Source organism: Rhincodon typus, chromosome 37 (assembly GCF_021869965.1).
Source record: "Rhincodon typus isolate 14 chromosome 37, sRhiTyp1.1, whole genome shotgun sequence".
Classification (NCBI taxonomy): Eukaryota; Metazoa; Chordata; class Chondrichthyes; order Orectolobiformes; family Rhincodontidae; genus Rhincodon; species Rhincodon typus.
Window position 1 is genome coordinate 17,194,501 of NC_063368.1, and position 19,957 is coordinate 17,214,457.

The following is a 19,957-nucleotide window of genomic DNA, read 5'->3' on the forward strand; positions in this document are numbered from 1 at the left end:
TAGACCATGGTCAGGCAGATTACACATTATAAACAGCCTCAGGTGCAGAAACAAAGCAAACAGCAGCAATGAGAGAAACATTGATAGACATCCCCCTCAATAAAGAGCGAGTAAAGGGTCCTGAGGCAACTTACAGAGAGGTGCAAGCAAGGACAGCAGGTAGGAGATGAGAAGGGACAAGTAGAGGACGCAGGGAGGTCAGGGGAAGGGAGACTAATTCACAGGAGACCAGCTGAGAGCTCCCCCAAGCCCCATACCTGTGTCTCCCTCCAACCTTCCCAGAGCCAGACCCGCATGCGCACTGCGTCGTCTTCTTATGTCATCACGTCACCCTCCTTTACGTCCGATGTAAACGCTTTTGAAAAAGCTACCTTTTCTATTTTAGCTCATTCCCCGCTAGTATATCGTTTCAGATGCCAAGTGACAATCATCGTGGGCTTTTTATTTCAAAAAGGGAACGATTAAAATTAATCGGTGTCCACTGACTAGCCCACGCCTGCCACGCACAAACATGGCGACCGCCCCCGAACAAACATGGCGGGCGTTTGTTTACTCCTTTCTTTGAGGGTCTTTAAACGTTCTCGGGGGGGATCCGCGCCGTCAGTGCGCGCTCAACCCCATCCCACACCTCGAAGGGTGACCTGAAGGGAGCGAGGAGCGACCGCGTGACGGTTGCTGGGGACGGGGGAGGTGGGGGGGGGGTGAGCCCCGCATTAAGATGGCGGCCGGCCATAGCGCCATGCGGAACAAGGACTAAACTGCAGCTTCGGGGCCTGCAGCGACTGGGAGAACAAAAATGAAAAGGGCGTCGAGTGTTCCACCACTAACCAAAAACCAGAGGGGAAGAGCATAAGGCTTTGCATTTAAACACAACCTCATCCTCCCCCGATAACACACCAGTTCCCCTCACAAAGATGGCGGCCGGGAGGGAGCCTTGTCTCTAATTAGGATTTTTATGTTGTTGTGCCATGTAACATCTGAAAGAAAGAGGCAGAGATCAACCAAAATATTCAATGGATAATGTAAGCGGATCCGTGCTTTTAGGGAGGTAGAAGGATGGCATTGCGCAAGATGATCTCGTTGCTGGTACATTGCACCCTGTTTTTGAGATTAAATCCAGACTTGTCACAATAATTTATTAGCCCCCGGCAACATCCAAGTCATAAGACACTGACGTCAGCCAACGAGCTAAAATATGACACTGAACTTGGAACTTTATCCACAAGCCCGACTCCTAAAGATAGGGCAGTGTTTAAAAAAAGCTAGTTTTTTTAAAGAAGAGTTGGACAATGAAAACTTGGGATGATGCCATTGGTATCCTGACTAAACCCCTCCTCTTCCCTAATACTAGGAGAGTCAACTAACAACCAGTAAGAACTAAGCACGATCCGGAAATGATGCAAGAGGATTTGTTTTGAGAAGAGCTGAAATAAAATGATGGGGTCATCTACAGAGAGTCACAAGGTAATAACTCATTTCTTATATCCTGTTGTGTAGTACAGTGATGTGGGATGATGTGTCCGTATGTCGAGAGTCCTTACACCCTTTAATACAAAGTCGTTAGAATGTGGTTTAAGATGAAGCCAGCAACAAAGAGCCACAAGGTAATAAATCATTCCTTGCACCTTATAGTACAGTGCATGCAATATGGGATGTGGTCATTTACAGAAATTTGTAAGGTGATATATTGTTCCTTAAATCCTGCAGTAGAACAGCACTTTCATATGGTGTGGGATGTCGTTTTCTATGGAGAGTTATAAGGCAATAATTTGCTTTTATGCCTGTAGTTCAGGGATGCTGTACAGTGTGGATTGTAATAATGAAGAGAGAGTCACAAGATGATGATAACTTATTCTTCATATAGTGTAGAACAGGAGCACTATAGTGTTGGGAGGGATCACCTGCAGAGAATTATAGGGAAATATGTTCATTTTAATTCATGTGCTACGGTGAAGTGTGGGGTCACTTGCAGAGAGTTACAAAATATTCATTTGTTTGTTATGCTGTAACAAGGTAGTTTACCAGATCACTTTGAAAACATTGCAGATATTAACTTGTATATATTGTACTGCAGCAATATACAGAATTGGCAAAGGATTAATTCTATTTTTACTAATATTTGCACCAACTGCAAACTTATGTGAAATAGGGTCAGTGTTTACATGTTTATAAGGTTTGCCACTTTCAGAAATTTTTTTTTTGTGTGTAGTGTATGTATTGGTAAGGATACCTGAATGAATAGTTACAGAGAAAATGTTGACATGTGGATACCTGTAGTTAGAGTAGGAATTGGTTACGTGTAGTTGCAACCTTAATATTAGTGACTATCAGTATATTTACTGGTGAGTGACATATGGAGGTAACACTTGTGGATGTCTCAGTATATAGTTCCTCTTGTGATTCTTGTCATCATGAAATGTTGTTATTTGTAATGATTCAGTAGCATACACTGATACAGCAGCTTGCTATTAGTAGGCCAGATACTTTGTAACAAAAATAAGGGAAAAATCGGCGAAAGGATGATTTGTATACTGCTGTCTTGTTTATGTTGATTCCAGATCATAATTTTGTGAGCACATATGTGATCCCAGTTTGATTGCAGTTTATTATCTTGTATATGTTCAGGAAATCCTTTTTGTTTTTGACATAAGTGTGCATTTAACAAATATTCCAGAATTTTAGTGGAGACCATGACAATCTGTTTCACTAAGAGCCAGAAATCTTGGCCTGCACTTAAAGGGTGTAAATTCCAATATTGTTTTCATTGGCCAATATTTCATTAAGTGAGTGGTCGACCTATAGAGCAGGCTCCCTAGGAGACAGTCGAAGCAGTTAGTGTTGATTCATACTGTTAGAAATAGAATGCACAAATTAGAAATATCCCTTTCAGAGTATGAAAGAGTTTTTTCAAAATTCATTCAAGGGATGTCGGTATTGCTGGCTGGACCAGCATTTATTGTCCACCCTTGAGAAGATGGTGGTGAGCTGCCTTCCTGAATCGTAGCAGTCCATTTGTTGAAAGTACACCCAGAGTACCAAGAGGGAAAGAATTCCTGGATTTTGACCCAGTGACACTGAAGCAGCGGTGGTATGTTTCCAAGTCAGGATGGTGAGTTGCTTAGAGAGGCGTGGGTGAGGGGGAAGATCTTGCAGGTGGTGGTGCTCCAATGTATCTGCTGCCCTTGCCCTTCTCAATGGTAATAGTTGGGGATTTGGAAGGTGCTATCCAAGGAACCTTAGTAAGGAGCTGCAGTGCATCATATCAAGGGGAGGTCATGGCTAGCAAGTGATTGGGGAGGCAACGAGCAAGTCAAACGTGAAAAGCCAGTGGACATGATCTATTTGGATTTCCAGAAGGACTTCGACAAGGTGCCACACAGGAGGCTGCTGAATAAGAAAAGAGCCCATAATGTTAGGGCCAAGTTTCTGGCCTTGATAGGGGATTGCCTGACTGGCTGAAGGCAGAGACCAGGGATAAAGGGATCTTTTTCGGGATGGCAGCAGTGGCTAGTAGAGTTCAGCAAGTGTCAGTGTTGGGACCACAACTATTCGTGTTATACATTTAACAATCTGGATGAAGGAACTGAGGATATTGTTGCTAGCATTCAGATGACTGAAAGATAAGCGGAGGGACAGGTAGTGTTGAGGGAGGAGGGAGGCTAAGAATGACCTGGACAGGCGAGGAGAGTGGGTAAAGAAGTGGCAGATGGAATACAATGTGGGAAGGTGTGAAGTTATGCACTTTGGTAGGAAAAATAGAAGCATAGACTATTTTCTAAATGAGGAAAGGCTTCAGAAATCTGAAGCACTAATGAATTTGGGAGTTCTAGTTCAGGATTCTGTTAGAGTTAACGTGCAGGTTCAGGTAGGAAGGAAACTGTAATGTTTGTAATCATGTTGAGAGGGCTGGAATACAAGAGCAGGGATGCACTGCTGAGGTTCTATAATGCTGTGGTCAAACTGCATTTGGAATATTGTGAGTAGTTTTTGTCCCCATATATCAAGATAGATGTGCTGGTGTTGGACGGGATCCAGAGGAGGTTTACAAGGATGATTCCAGGGATGAAGGGCTTGTCGTATGAGGAGTGGTTGAGGACTCTGGATCTGTATTCAGTGGAGTTTAGAAAGATGAGGTGGGGATCTGATTAACTTACAGAATACTGAGAAACATGGATAGAGTGGACATGGAGAAGATCTTTCTAATAGGTGAGACAAAGACCCAAGGGCACAGCCTTGGAGCGAAAGGACAATCCTTTAGAACTGGGCTAAGAAGGAATGTCTTCACCCAGAATGTGGTGAATCTGTGGACCACGTTGCCACAGAAAGCCGTGGAGTCCAAGTCATTGGGTGTAACAGACAGATTCTTGATTAGTAAGGGGATCTAGGGTAATGGAGAGAAAGCTAGAGAAAGGGATTGAGAAACCTATCAGCCATGATCGAATGTCAGAGCAGACGTGATGGGTTGAATGGCCTAATTCAGCTCCTATGTCTTATGGCCTTATGCTGCTGCTACAGAGTGTTGGTGTTGAAGGAAGTAAATATTTGTGGGTGTAGTGCCAATCAAATGGGCAGCTTTGTCCTGGATGGTATCAAGCATCTTGAATGTTATTGGAGCTGCATTTGTCGTGGCAAGTGAGGAGTATTCCAGCACACTCCTGACTTGTGACTTGGAGGTGGTGGACAGATTTGAGACATGACATGCGATAAGTGGAACTTAAGAGGGGTAGGCAGGTTGGAATTCACGATTCACAAAGTTCCCCACCTCATATCCTGGTCTATTGTGGACACGTAGATTGATCACTGTGACTAACCACAACTCCACTGGTGAATCATGTGATAGTGGGATCATGCAAAGTGAACTAAATTATCCCTTTTTTTGGACTCCAGCAAATATGTTCTGCTAGATGTGAAATGTCTGCTGAAAGGGACCTGCAATTCTTCCACCTTTTGTGAAAACTTCCTCTATAAGGCACTTTGAACCAAACCTCATGTTCAAAATAGATATCCCATTCTCTGCATTAAATTGAAATCACAGTTGATCTTATTTTCAAACCTGCGAGCTTCAATACCTACAGCTCTGCTGAGAGGCCAAATGTTTATTTCCACCCACTATCCCTTTCAGCAAGTCGATTGTATTTGTGCCCACAATGTAACCCTGAGCATTTATCAAAGGCTCAGAGGGTAAACACACTATTCCCAGGGAAAGTGAGCAACACAAGTCTGTAAAGATCCTTGCCTTCCGTCACCTGGTAATATGCAATTAGTTCGACCTCGGCTGGTGCAGGAACAGAGAAGTCAAAGTTGGCCTCGTATGTATTACACTGGGGTATGGAAAGGGAGGAAGTGCTGGGGGATCCTGATGCACATCAAGGATCCATCTTTGTAGCTGGCTGGTGAGTATGGAATAGGCAAACTGGCAACTGTCCCCATGGCTAATAGCTGAATTCATACATGAAAGATGGTTTCCGGCAGGCGATGATGGGCCTGTTTCTCAACACTGCTGATCACTGCTGAGCAGGAAGGAAGACAGAATGTATTTGGCCTTGGATAAGCCCAAACATTTTTAAAAAATAAAATTCATGGGGTGTACTGTCGACCTCGCTGGTAACATTTGTTTTCTAATCCTAATTGCCCTTGAGAAGATGTAGTCCATGTGGTATAGGTACAACCACCTTGAATAGTGCAAGGTAAGTTATAATTAGATGGTTTATTAGCAGCATATTTCACAGATCAGTGGACAATAGTGTCGTGAAGTTGGGTAGAGTACTTGTGGATTGAAAGGCAGGACGTTAGAATTTGTTTGTAAAATGATGAGGGAAAAGAGTACGTGTTGCCTTTAAAAGATGAAGTGCTTTTTCTAGTCTTAGAGATTTTAAAAAGAAAATGTCTGTGAGCAGCAGCAGGCACAGAGTTCCTGAAATTGAAACGTTTGTATCAAAAGGCTGTATGGTTAGCAACCCAGGCAGTAGTCTTGTTTTGCTATTAGGGTAACCAGTTTGAATCAGCCAATTAATTTAAACCAGGCACTTAGAGACTAAAAAAACAATTAAATTTAAATCTGATGGTTTGGACAACCTAGGGCCAATGTTATTGTACGAAATTGATAGGTCATCAAGGATATAAAAGAAGAGAGTATTTGAAAATCAATGTGAGAAAAACTGCCATCTGTTAGAGTTAACAACCAGCAGCCCTTAAGAGAAAATCACTGGCTCTCTCAGAATAATCGTCATTTGACTAAATGTACAACAGTAGTCTTAGCTCATATTCCTGACTGAAGAAGAGTGTAGAAGGCACAGAACATTGCTGAAGATGTAATTTCGAGAGATTAAGTTTTAAGACTTTTTTATTAATTTGGTTTATATAAGTGGGATTTATATTTATTGGAACAGCATACCATTGCAATTTTGTTTTATTTGGGAATAGTTAGTAGTTGAGGGGGAATTGTTCAGTTTGTGAGTAGTTCTGTTAATTTGTTCACTGTTAGATAAGTAAACTGTTACTTGTTGATTATAAAGTGACTGTCAGAAGTTCATTTCATTTAAGTTCCCCTTTATAACAGCTTGAGGGTGAGAGGTAGTTGATACCACTTTTCACACTTCTTTTAACAGATTTGAGGGTGGGACGAGCCCTCTGGGTGTTTCAGTTTTAGTTATCGGTGGGGTGGGAGTATCGACCTCTGTTTTGTGACAATAGTCACCCTTGTGAAGGTCACTTTACCCAGCGATGGATTGGGACATGGAGAAGGGATATCAGGAGAGATATTTATTTTGCAGTTTGCTGTACATCTTTGTGCAATGTAAAGGTCTGGACCGAGAACCAAGCAGACACCTCCATATCGAAGCTAGTTAGCCTCTTACCTTGTCAATGCTATGTTGAACCCTTTTGGGAAATATTCCATTATTGCCAATAATATAAGAACCATAGTACAAAATGGCCAATCTGGTGCAATAACTGAGTTCATGCTTCTGTTTTGTTTGATTATTTTGTTTGGAAAATTTTGGTTTTAGCTGTGTAACAAGGGCCTTGTTGGGAGCCAGCAACCAAGATTTAAGGTTGTTCTTTGTATTTGCAGTAGAAGCTTTTGTTTTGTTAATGTTATTTCTTGGCACGGGGGTTTATTGGCTTAGGTAACGATACAGCTCATGCACAGTTCCAACAGCACAATTCCAATATGGCTGAGGTACATTAGGGAGTGGAAGGCATTGGCAAATTCAAATTCTCAAAGAGCCCAAAGTTAAGATTTGAACTCATCTTCTCTGGGTTGTCATTGCAGGACCCTAGATTACTGGTCCAATGCTGATTACTGAGAGGTTAGTTTCCTGTTGCATGATGATTGGTAGCTTTTCCTACCTGTCTATATTAGTGCAAATTGGCATGATTACCAGAGAACAATTACTTGACCCAAGGAGGAGGAACAGGGTGCTGTGCATTCTTGACATGCAGCATTCCAGGTGAGGTGTTATACATACATGTTACATACCAGATACCTTCAATATGCTGTGGCCATGGTTATGGCTTTTGTCTTGCAGGTCGTCTTTGAGAAGGAGGGTGTGTTTCTGCACACTAGCACGAAGCGGAATAATGACCAGGATACACTGATCCCCGGGGTGATCCGGATCCTCGAGAAGGTGAGGAGCTACGTTGCGTGCGTTCCGCAGCAAAGTGCTGAAAATTCCAGCAATTTCAGTCATTGGCAGACTTGGCAAAATGTAGCAATACAGACAACTTTAAGAAAATAGGAGCTGGAGTAGGCCATTCAGCCCTTCAAATCTGCTCTGCCTTTCTACATCATGGCTGATCGTCTACTGTAATTCCATTTTCCTATGCTAACTTCATACCCATGAGGTCACTAGTGTGTAGAAATCTATCAAACTCTGTCTTGAATACATTCAATGACTGAGGTCCCTCATTCCTCTTGCCTAGAGGATTCCAATGATTCTTCACCCTTGGAGTAAGAAATTCTTCTTCCTCTTGTTCCTGAATGGCTTGCCTCTTACTGTGATACTGTGGCCACCTGTTGATGTCCATCCTGTTGAACCCTGTAAAAATTCTGTAAGCCTCATTGAGATTGTCTCCCATTCCTCTAAACTCTAGAGAATATGGGGCTGGTCTCCTCAGCGGCTTGTACGCTTTGGGGAAAATAGATGGAGTGTGCATCCAATTTGGATAACTTTCTCAAAGGGCTAGGATGAGCTCTTTGGGCTGAAAGGCTCCTTCCATGCTGTTACAATTCTGTGGATAGGAATAATGGAGGAACTTGATTTATCGTTGAAACTGGAGTGAAGGCACTTCAAACTTGTTCTAATGGTTATTTGTTCTTGTTTCCCAGGGTCATGACACTGTGATGGAGTGGACTCCAATCAGTGAGAGCGGGGAGCATCCCCAATTCCTGTATTCCAAAAAGGTAATTCTCCAGGGCCCATGTGTGCAGTACAAGTCTATTAGAAAGAAGTTTGGGGGCAGTATGACTCATGAAATGGTTGCAACACAGGAGGCCATTCAGCCCATCATACCCACATTAAATCGCTGTAAGAGAAACTCCGCTAGTCCCCCTCCCCTGCCTTTCCTTCATTGCCCTTTGAAAAGTTTCTTTTCCGATAGTGGTCCAACGTTCTGTTGAATGCCTTGTTTTAATGTCCCTCCATTAACTGTCAGAATTGGGGAAAGCTCTCTGCTGTTTGGAGTCATGCCTGGCACATAGGAAGATTATTGTGGTTGTTGGAGGTTAGTCATCTCTGCAGACGTTCCTCAGGGTAGTATCCTAGGCCCAATCATCTTCAACTGCATCATCAATGATCTCCACTCCAACATAAGGTCCGAAATGGAGATGTTCACCGATGATTGCACAACGTTCAGATCCATTTGCAACCCCTGGGATACTAAAATAGTTATTGTCCAAAATGCAGCAAAACCTGAACAATACCCAGACCTAGGCTGAAAAGTGGCAAATAACATACATACCATACACATGCCACGCAATGACCATCTTCAACAAGAGACAACCTATTGCCCTTGACATTCAATGGCATTACCATTACTGAATCCCCAACTACGAACATTATGGGGTTACAATTGATGGCAACAACCTGCACATGCAATCTTTCAATGTAGAGAGCCTGTTATTGCTACTGTTACTATAGAGTTCTGGCTGACTAGGAAATCCTCCTGCTCCTTTGGCCTGCCAGTCATATCAGGAAGGTAATATTTGCTAATGAACATGTTTGCCTGCTTTGTGTCATATCTTCCATAGCTGTCAATTCCTGAGGTGCCACTTGAATCCAGAGTTTATTGCCCAGCAGTAGGGCGCTGCCCACTGCCTCACAAGATCCTCTTGAAGAGCACGCAGCTTAGTTCTCATGATCCTGGCTAGGAGCTTTGTCAGATGGTTTCATTTATTTGTTCCTGTTCTCGCCATTTTCACTATTCTTTTCCAGGATTCCACTGTGAATGGGGCCAGTCATACTGAGGAGGAGATGTTTGACCCAGGTTACGAACCTGATTGGGCTGTCATCAGCACAGTAGGGTCTAGGACACGCCCACTGGAGGATATGCGTGGTAAGAGATGCTGTCTTTTATTATTGTAATGCATTCAATTTTCTTTCATGTGTATCTCATTCTAGTCAAGATGAAGTATTGACACCAAGCATCAGGTACCACTATCAAGTACAGTGATCTCCAGAATGTTACAAATGCATTGTGGTGTTCCAATGATGTATCTCAGTCCATATTTCAAGTACCCAAGGCTAATCTGTCAATCATGCCTGTACTGTTCTCGTGCAAGTGTAACCGGTTTGTTTTTCTTGCTTCTTTCTCCCCTTCACACATTTATCCAATTTCCTTTTGAAAATTACCATCAAAACTGCTTACCTTTTCAGACAGTTTGTACAAGATCATTGCAACCCTGCTGTGTTTAAAAGTGAATCCATTTTCACCTCCTACCCTCCCCACCCCACCTTGTTCATGTTGCTGATTGTCTTAAATCCACCTCCTCGGGTTGCCATTCCTCCAAATGGAAATAATTTCACCTCACTTAATTAACCAAAACCCTTCTTAATTTGAAGTAACTACGGTAAACCTCCCTTCAAATTACAAAATCCTGTGGGTTTCTCTGTATGAGATTAGGAACAGTTCGTACCATGGGGAACTTCCTACTGGAAACAGGAAGTGTAAGCTTCTGAGAGCCAGGTTCGAATGGAAACCATATGTAAAAATGCTCTTTTAAGGAAACGATATTTTGTTTTTTTTTTGGTGAGGGTATAGGTTTTGTAAATTTTACAGGCAGCGACAAGACCAATTCTGTTGAGGTGTAATTGTCAGAGCAATCTATTTACTTTAAAGTTTGTGTGTTTTGAATGTTATTTACACAGAGGTGGACATCTGATAAATCCTTGCAGGGCACAGATCTATTGGATATACTGTTCAGAAATCCACCAGCTCTGTTTAAGTGAAAGAGATTGATAACAAAATGTTCTTATTTAATTATCTCCACATGTTGGGCAGAAGTTTCAAAGAGCTCCCTATAATTAACTCAAGTATTTGTAAATAGACCATGTATTCATAAAAGCAGGGGTTGTATATTGGTGGCGGGAGAGTGTAATTGAATTACAAAAACCTGTAAGTCTCTCTGCCAGTAGAATTGGCTATAGTTCCAGTGGCTCCATAGGCACTAGAAAACAGGAGCAGGATGATCTATGAGGCTATATGCTGTCGAATAGCATGCAATCCATTCCTGTTTTGGTACTTGCATAAAAGAATACTTGTGATACGCTGGTAGGGACCCAGGGAATTGCGCTTTACATGGTGGACATATATTGGATGTGTTCTGTGAAGTAGTTGACTTGTTCACTGGCTCCTTTTCTTTATTCATTCACTGGATGAGAACTTCACTATCTAAGCCAGCATTTTAAACCCATCCCTAATTGCCCAGAGGGCAGTTAAGAGTCAACCACATTGCTGTGGGCCTGGAATCACGTGTAGGCCAGACCAGGTAAGGATGACTGTTTCCTTCCCTAAAAGACATTTGTGAGCCAGATGGGTTTTTCTTGAAAATCAGCAGCAGTTTCATGCTTATTTCTAGATTTAACTTCTACATTCTTAACTTCAAATTTCGTCATCTGCCTTGGCAGGATTTGAACCCAGGTCTCCTGGGCATTACCTGGATCTCTGGATTACTAATAACACTAGACCATTGCCTCCCCTAATGCCTACAGGGCATTCAGCTTGAGGATCCACCTTTAGTTGAATGTGATTTTCTTTTTCTTTCTAGAATTGTAATTAGTCACAGTTCCATCTAGTAAGTTTGGTCCAGTAACCTATGTGCATTAGAGGGTTGTGTTACAGTATGAAAGGTCAGAGCTGTGAGTCTCCATATAGCAAATAGCCTTCAAACAGTTCTTGTTCATGACCACTTGTGTGATTAGACATCAGGGACCCATAGAGATCAGAGAATAAGGCAACAATATTGACCAAAATTAAGGTGCATGTGTTTTGTGCTAGAATTGACTGCATGAGCTGAATGGTTCCTTTTCTTTACTGATGGCTTGTTTCTGTTCAATGAGCATGTTTTTTCTTTTCAGCTGCCACCCGGTCCTCTGAAGTCAACAGCAAGTGGGCATTCTCTCTCAGTCTGTCTGAACTCAAATCCATCCGGAAAAACAAGCCTGGCCTGGGTTGGTCGTACCTCATCTTCATCACCAAGGAAGGAATCTCCTTCCCAGCTCTTCATTTCCATGGTGGTGGCACCAGAGCCTTACTGAAGTGTCTGTGTAAATATGTCGTCCTGGCCACGTGAGTATATAACTCCTCCCTCGCACTGTGTGCCATTGGAGTTCTTGCCCTGTACTCTAGCAGTAAACCACAGAAGTCAGCCTGGCAATGAAATGTTATCATAACAAGTATAAGTCACTTCTTATTTGTTGAGCCATCTCTTTCTATCCTCAGTGTTGCTACATTCATTGGGTAGAATCGATGCCTATGTTGATATTCACTGAATAGAGCAACACTTTGGAGTAGGGAGAAGAAAAATACTGATTGGGTTTGCTCTCCTGTCTGGTGTGTAGAAACCCCCACTCTGGTAACAATCAACTGTTGCTTTTTGTGTTGTCTGATCATTACCAGTAGCCCCAGCACTGTCCCCAGTGATGAAGAGGATTACTGCCAGAATTTGCTGTGAATCTTGGGTTTGGTTGTACACATTGCTGAGCTCCAGGCTTGCTGTTGTGGTTTTTCAACAGAATTCGTTGATTTTCTTTTTCGGCAGTTCCAAGAAGGATCCTCGTCTTTATCTGATCTATTCTCACGACTCTCATGCCTTATCCCAATCTTTTGACGAGTTGCAGCTATTCGATGAGCATTCATCAGACTTGGTGTCTGTGAGTAATTATATCTGCTTGATTACTTTTTTTAACGCCCTTGTGGTGGATTAACCAATGCATTCAATGAGATCTTTCAGAATACAGGAGAATTCTTAGTAATTGTGGATTGGATTGACCATAAAATACCAGTATTACAGATACATAAGTTTTTCATTAAAAATAAACCATTTGGATAAATTTATTACTTATCAGGATGATGTTTCTACATTGCTGAAAGAAGAAACCTGTTGCCAAATCTCTTCATCTTGCACTTATCAGGACAAACACAAGAATGCCAAATTTTAAGTGATGACAACAATTTATACCACAGAGAAAAAGGGTGCTGATTGTTGGCAAGCTGACTCTGGCTGAGGTGTTGCCACAGAGAATGCAATGGGAGCTATATGTTCCACAGGCTTTTGGACAATTCAAAAAAGATGCAAGGCCTTTAGGTGTTCATTTCCTAGTCTAGATCACCCCGCAACCATGTCTCTAATCACAATCAAATCATAGCCATTTACAACGATTTGTGTTGTGTAACTTGTTTTCCTTATTGAGAGTGCTCCATGCATTCAGATATAGTACCTGCAGATTTCTAGATTCCTTTTAATAGAATCCCTACAGTGTGGAAACGGGCCATTCGGCCCAACAAGTCCACACCGATTCTTCAAAGAGCATCCCACCCAGACTCACCTCTCTACCCAATCCCTGTAAACTTTCATGGCTAATCCACCTAATTTACACATCCCTGGAAACAATAGGAAATTTAGCGTGGCCAATCCACCTAACCTGCAGATCTTTGGACTGTGGGAGGAAACCAGAGCACTTGGAAGAAACCCGCGCAGACACGGGAAGAATGTGCAAACTCCACACAGACAGTTGCCCGAGGGTGGAATTGACCCTGGGTTCCTGCTGAGTGACCGTGCCGTGTCTTTTCGACATTTTAAAATATTTTTTGAGTCCTTATTTGCAGCTAGCCTTGTACTTTTGCTTTCTACTTTTCTACTTTTTTTATCTTTGTTTCCCTCGCTCTTGTCCCCCACCTTGGGTTCCTGTGCTGCCGTCACTCTAGTTTCAAGACTCCCCCACAGTTCTAGGATTGCTGTCAGTCCTGCTGAAGTTCAACTTGCCCAGCATATACAGATCCCGTCTTCCCCAGAACTGGTCTAAATGCATTTAGAATCTAAAACCTTCCCTCCTGCATCATACCTCCTGCCATGCATTCATTGGTCTATTCTCTTATTCCTGATGCCTCTAGTACACTGCACTGGGATTAATCCTTTGAATACTACCTTTCAGTGTGTTTTTTTTTAAATTTCTTTCCTAGCTGCCTATAGTCTGCATGCAGGACTCCTCTTCATACCTGTCACTGGTACTGACATGGACCACAACCTCTGGATGTTCTCCCTCCCTCATCAAAATGCCCTGCAGCCGTTCTGTGATATCCTCAACCTTGGTTCTCTGGGGGCAGAAAACTATCCTGACATCATGTCTGTGGCTGTAGAAACATTTTATTCCCTTGTGACTGGACATTCTATCACTATATCTGTATGATATGGGTGGCTCAGTGGTTAGTACTGCTGCCTCACAGCCCACGGACCCAGGTTCGATTTCACTCTCGGGTGACTGTGTGCAGTTTGCACGTTCTCCCCATGTCTGCGGGTTCCAGTTTCCTCCCACAGTCCAAAGATGTACAGGTTAGGTGGATTAGCTGTGGGAAATGCTGAGTTACAGAGATAGGGTAGAGTAGTGGGTCTGGATGGGATGTTCTTCAGAGGTCCGTGTGGACTCGATGGGCCAAATGGCTGGCTTCCACACCGTAGGGATTCTACGGTCCTCTCTTCCAACCCAACACCCTCCCACACAGCCGAGCCATTCTGGTACTACGGACAATGGCTCTCGCTACATTCCCCTAAGAAACCACTTCCCCAGCAGTATCCAAAATGGAAAATCTGTTCGAGAGGCAGATGTCCCCATAGGACTCCTGTTTTACCTGCCTGGTGCTTTTACTCTGTTTGTTAATCACCTATTCCCCTTCTGCCTGTGCACTCTTTACCTGCAATGTAACCACCTTGCTATACGTGCTGTCCCTGATGTTCTCAGTTGTGTGAATACGCTAGTGATTTCAGCCAGCGCTCCAGATCGAAATGTACATTTTCAGTAGCTGTAGCTGGAGACACTTCCTGCACGCATGGTCACCCTGGATATTGGAAGTGTGCTTCTTTTTCCTACATCACGCAGTAGAAGCATTCCACTTTGCTAAACTGCCTTACTATGACTTAGCCTGAAATTACTCTTTCCTTTATCTTTCTCAACTTTAAAGTGTATTGATTATACACCAAAACTTTATTTTATTCCATTTGCTTTAATCAGTTCTCATCTAAACAATAGACTAAATGCTGACATGATCTTACTTAACCCAAGGCAGCCACTTGTCCTTTTGCTAGCTCCTGATCCCAGCCAATGAGCTCACTTTTTCCCTGCGATGTCGCTCTTGGATATTTTTAAATACCAGCCGTGTCTTGAAGCTTTTCAACTCCTGATCTGCTGAAGGATAAATATCAGGAAAGAAAAGTGAAAAGAGTACCTCCCTCCCCTTTTACCAAACTCATAATGTACCATTCTGCACCAGCACTCAAACTCTCATCTTATACTAGTGTGGCCTTGGTCATTCATCTAGCTGGTAGTTACAATTTAAAAAAAAAGTTAAACCAGTTTCTTTAATTGGCTGATCATATCTGCTCTGCCACAGAGGGCTTGATTTGCATGTTTAACCATTCTCCCCAAAACTTTGAGACAATAGACTTAAAACAATAATTTTATATACAATGCTAAATTGCAGGCAAGCATACCTAAATTTTACAGAAGATCAACGCTTAAATTTTAAACCTCTTATCTCCCTTTCACCAGTTCACCGTTTTGCACTTTGTACCAGAGCCCCCAGTTGCAAAAAGCTGGCCCAGGCATAATAGGCTGAGTAGCCTTCCCCATTCCTCAATCATTCCATGTGAAATGTATATTACTGAGCGTCTCTTTCTTTTTTTTTTCCTCCTTCCCCAGCGCTTTATACAGGACCCTTATGCTGCCACTTTTGGCAGCTTCTCCAAGGTGACCAACTTCCTGCGTGGAGCCCTGCGGCCCCAGGATGGATCCCGTCACCGTCCGCTACGCGAGATGGCGAGCGGTCTTGACTTGGACCAACAGGAGGAGCCAGGCTTTGAAGTCATCATGTGTGTAAGTGTCCAACCTTTGCTCTGATGGTGAATTACCTGGTGATGAATATAGGACACATGGCCAAACCATTTTAAATACATCTATCAGGTCACTTTTCATGCTGGACAGTGAACACAATCTTTTCTAGTTTTGCAATCCTTCGTACCCTTCATAACTATGCTGTGTGCTGATATAACCTTTGATGGGCCACTGAGTTTGTTGGTGTTTGAAAGCTGTGTTAGCTGAAATTAGTGCAGTCTTTATAGTGTTGCACAGATCCCCAACACTTCCATCAATCATAAGGTCCAAAGTGGGGTATTCACCCTGCATGGTGAATGCAATTCCTCAGGTACTGCAGCAGTGTGCCCCTATGCAGGAAGTGTGGATCCAGGCTACAGCTCCATGTGATGCAAATATTATCTGCCACTTAAGTGCCAAACAATGGCCATTTCCAATGAGAGAGAATCTAGGACTACCATTGACCAGAAACTGAATTGGTGTAGCCATGTGAGTACTGTGACTATAAGAGCAGGTTGGAGGCTAGAAAGTCCACAGCATGAAACTTACATTCTATCTCTCAAATTTCTGTCCTCCATAAACAAGACACAGGTAAAGAGTTTGATGGAATGCTCCCATTTAGCTGATGGCTGCAGCTCCAACAACAATCTTAAGCTCAATAGCAACCAAGACAAGGCAATCCACTTAATTGGCACCTTGTCCCCACCTTCACCATTCACTCACTTCCACTCAAATGCACAGTGGCAGCAATGTGTCCATCTACAAGTCACCAAGCCTCTCTTAACAGCATCTCCCCAACCCATGACTTCTGTTACCGAGGAGGAGCAAGGGCAACAGGTGGTTGGGAGCAGTACCACCTGCAGGTTCCCCTCTAAGTGACTCAGCATTGTGATTTGGAGCTACATTACTACTGTTCCTTCAGTGTTGTTGGGTCTAAATCCTAGAATTCCCACCGTCCTAACGCTGTGGGTGTTCCTATACCAAATGGATTACTGCAGATCAAGAAGGCAGCTCACCACCACCTTTGCCAAGGCATTGAGGGATGAGTAATAAATGTTGGCCTGGCCAGTGATGTAATCAGGCTCAGTAATTCCTCCCAACCAGTGTCATGGATTACTGAATGGATTTCCACTGATATTACTGCAGGTCCCTCACAATGCTATTGCAATAACTTCCTCCCAACTGCTTCAGCAGTTAGCATTCCCCAGGAAAAGCAACAAAGGACAGTCCCAGCTATCTGCGTAACCATTCTCCCCCTGACAGCTCAGTCACTGGAGGCAGTGAGTAATAGGTCATCAAACCAGCAAAGTGCCATGCTCAAACCATTGTCATGAGTTAAGTTAGTTGATTGAGGCTGTGACAGTTGACCTGAGTGTGACGAACAGGCTGCTGTTTAGTATCTAGTGAAGATCTGTTGCGTCCCATGAATTTCAGCTTCATCTGAATAAATGCCTGTATATGAAACCATACCTTGTTTGTAATTTTACAGCAATTCAAATCATTTTTGGACTTCTGATGTACTTCAAGGTGGAGCAGCCTATCCACGTTTTGATGACCTTGTAAATATGGCACCACTAAGGCTGTTCTAGTCTCCCATTTTATAAAGATTTACATGAAAGGCTATAGAGCAGGTGCAATAAGATTTACAAGCATGGTACCAGAGGTATTGGAATTAGATTTATTGTCACATGTACTCAAGCACAGGAGTACAGTGAAAAGTTTACAATGTCACTCCTCATCGCACCCATCTTAGGTACAAAGTACCTAGGTACAGATTTTAATACAAAATAGAGAAATTTTAAAAAAAGTTACATTACTTCGTAGTGATTCATCATATAAGGTAGAAAATAAGAAATGAAGTTAAAAGGATAAACATTAGTCAGATAAACAGATTAAAAGTAAATATTACGTTGCAATAGGTCAGCAAAGGGGCCTTCCACATGTAGTCTGACTGGGCTCACAAGCCACTGACCACCCATACTGGTCCCCAGTCAAACACCTGTCCCCGCTCCGCTCCGGCCCTCAGCCGCTCTGCCCCATGCCTCCAGCTCGCTCCGCTCTGCCCCATGCCTCCAGCTCGCTCCGCTCTGCCCCATGCCTCCAGCTCGCTCCGCTCCGGCCCTCCATTCGCTCCGCGGACTACCAGAGAAGCCTGTCTAGGTGTAGTGTGGCCTTTTGCCTTTGGCAGAGGAGTGAGAGGTTGTCTAATAGACAGCTTTAAATTGTGAAGATGTTTGATAGAGCAGACGTGGGAAAAGATATTTTCACATGTGGGGAATGCCAAAATCAGGCAGCCATGACTATAATAAATCCAAAGGATTTGTTGGATTTTTTGTGTAGAGTGGTGAGAATGTAGTACATGCAACCACTGAGAGTAGTTAAGGTGAATAGCATAAACTAATTTTAAATTAAAGTTATACAAACCAGTGAGAGAAGAAAACAAAACAGTATGTTGGTACAATGAGAAGCAGAGTGGGAGGAAGCTCATGCAGAGCATATGCACTGGCCTATTTCTGTGCAGTAAGTCCTAATATGATAAAAGAAGGGAAGAAACAGAAATATCCCGACTGCAGCCTTTGTTTTGTTGTAAAGAGAGATTTCCCTTAATCGTCACGTTTTAAGATCTTTCTGACTTTCTTTTGCAGCAAGCTGATCTAGGTCAGCGGCCAGCTGTGCAGAGGCAGGAGACTATAACAGCTGAGGAGTGGGAGAAACATCTGGACTCAGAAGGAAGAGTTCAGGCAGTGGAGGAATTGAAGAAGAAGATTTTCAAAGGAGTAGGTGAATTCATTCATTAATTTACATGCTGGTTTCTAAAACTTTCCGTGTCATTTTGGGGAAGTACAGTCAAGGTGGAAATTCAAATGATCCAATAGCTTGCCAGCATAAATCACGGCAAACCAGGAATTTAGTGGGGTTTCCAAAATCCTTTTGAAGTTAGCAACATTCAGTTAAAAGCAGCAGACTGGATAACAAGGGCAAGAGAAATTAGTTCTGACTTGGTGAATAGGTGCTAACCCAAGTAGAAGACTTATTCCCTGACGAATGGGAGATGGTAAAAGAGTAACTCAAAAATACTGAGTGTTGTGTTGTCTTTGAACCACAATCAGCTTCAAATGGCTTGACAAAAATTCAGAGAATATCAGCCACCGCATCTGACTAACTTAACTCTGTGCTGTAAATATCCTGGTTGATGGGGACAGTGTCTAGGGAGCTTTTTTTTCAATTTAAAAAAGTAGAGAACTTTACTTTCTGTATACTTTTAGTTTTAAAAGAGTAGAGGAAGCTATTTACCTTGTATCTAACCCTGTGCTATACCCATTTGTCCAAGTTGATGGGGACAATGTTAAGGGAACTTTACTTTGAATTGAAGATTAGAGGGAGCTTTGCTCTGTATCTGATCCTGTACTGTATGTACCCTGGGATTGTTTGATGCTAATAATATGCCAGAAAGTTTTCAGTTTATCCTACCAACATCCCTGTTCATTGTGTTTAAAAAGTCAGCATGGGATTTGTACTGAGTAGTAGATGGACTGCAAATCAGAAATATACTCAAATTACCTCAGCTTCGTGGACTGGGGAGTTGTACTGGTTTCCTAGCAGCGTGCACTACTTGGGCTAGCCAGTCACTGGCTTAAGACCCGTTTCTGGACTTAGGCACACATTTTCTCCAACTCCACTGCACCGAAAGAGACTATTCAGCCTGACTCCTCATATTTAAAGAATGTCTTCACCTATCTTTGCCACTAAACAGTGCCCCCACAAGTTCTTCTACCAATTAGCTTAAATTTCAACCAGAAAACAAGTTGCATAGTTATTGATCTCATTTCTGTTGACATGTTGATGCACTGAAAAGTACTTCTTTGGCTGAGGTGTTTTGGGACATACTGATGATGTGAAAGGCACTATATAATTGCAATTTCTTTCTTACTTTACTGCATTCTGAAATATTCTGTTGTTGCCTTATTTTTGCCCCTGCCCCACCCATATCGGGCAGTGTAACACTGTACTGCTTAATCCTCTACACATTATTAATTGAGGTATCCATTGTCTTTTCTGCTGCTGTCATTTCGAACATTGATTCATGGACTTATTTTGTGATCATACAGCACAGCAGGAGACCATTCGGCCCCCTCTTTGGGAGAATTATACAATTCAATGCATTTTAGAAGGTCAAGCACAGGTGGAAATTGTACAGTGAATGGCAGAACCCTTAAGAGTATTGATATTCAGAGGGATCTGGGTGTGCAGGTCCACAGATCACTGAAGGTGGCAGTGCAGGTAGGTAGTTAAAAGAAAAGGCCTTTGGCATGCTTGCCTTCATTGGAAGGGGCATTGAGTATAAGTTATGCTGCAGCTTTATAGAACTTTAG

General features: G+C 42.7%; 2 protein-coding genes across 10 annotated transcripts in view; one reads left to right on the top strand and one right to left on the bottom strand.

Moving 5' to 3' along the window:
* akt1s1 (AKT1 substrate 1 (proline-rich)) overlaps positions 1-367 on the bottom strand; it is a 35,773-nt gene extending 35,406 nt beyond the window's left edge. For 2 of the 5 annotated variants that reach the window (XM_048617703.1, XM_020523078.2), the window contains exon 1: positions 258-367. In XM_048617703.1, coding sequence (XP_048473660.1) covers positions 258-296 — 39 coding nt within the window. In that variant the 5' untranslated portion in view covers positions 297-367. Of the gene's footprint in view, positions 1-134 lie in introns of all 5 variants that reach the window. The other 3 variants (XM_048617698.1, XM_048617700.1, XM_048617701.1) reach the window with 2 other exon arrangements.
* A 551-nt stretch (positions 368-918) lies between these two features.
* Positions 919-19,957, top strand: part of tbc1d17 (TBC1 domain family, member 17) — a 64,779-nt gene continuing 45,740 nt past the window's right edge. For 3 of the 5 annotated variants that reach the window (XM_048617706.1, XM_048617704.1, XM_048617708.1), the window contains exons 1-8: positions 1,471-1,604; positions 7,530-7,628; positions 8,330-8,404; positions 9,435-9,555; positions 11,577-11,787; positions 12,260-12,371; positions 15,414-15,587; positions 18,230-18,361. In XM_048617706.1, coding sequence (XP_048473663.1) covers positions 1,566-1,604; positions 7,530-7,628; positions 8,330-8,404; positions 9,435-9,555; positions 11,577-11,787; positions 12,260-12,371; positions 15,414-15,587; positions 18,230-18,361 — 963 coding nt within the window. In that variant the 5' untranslated portion in view covers positions 1,471-1,565. The other 2 variants (XM_048617705.1, XM_048617707.1) reach the window with 2 other exon arrangements.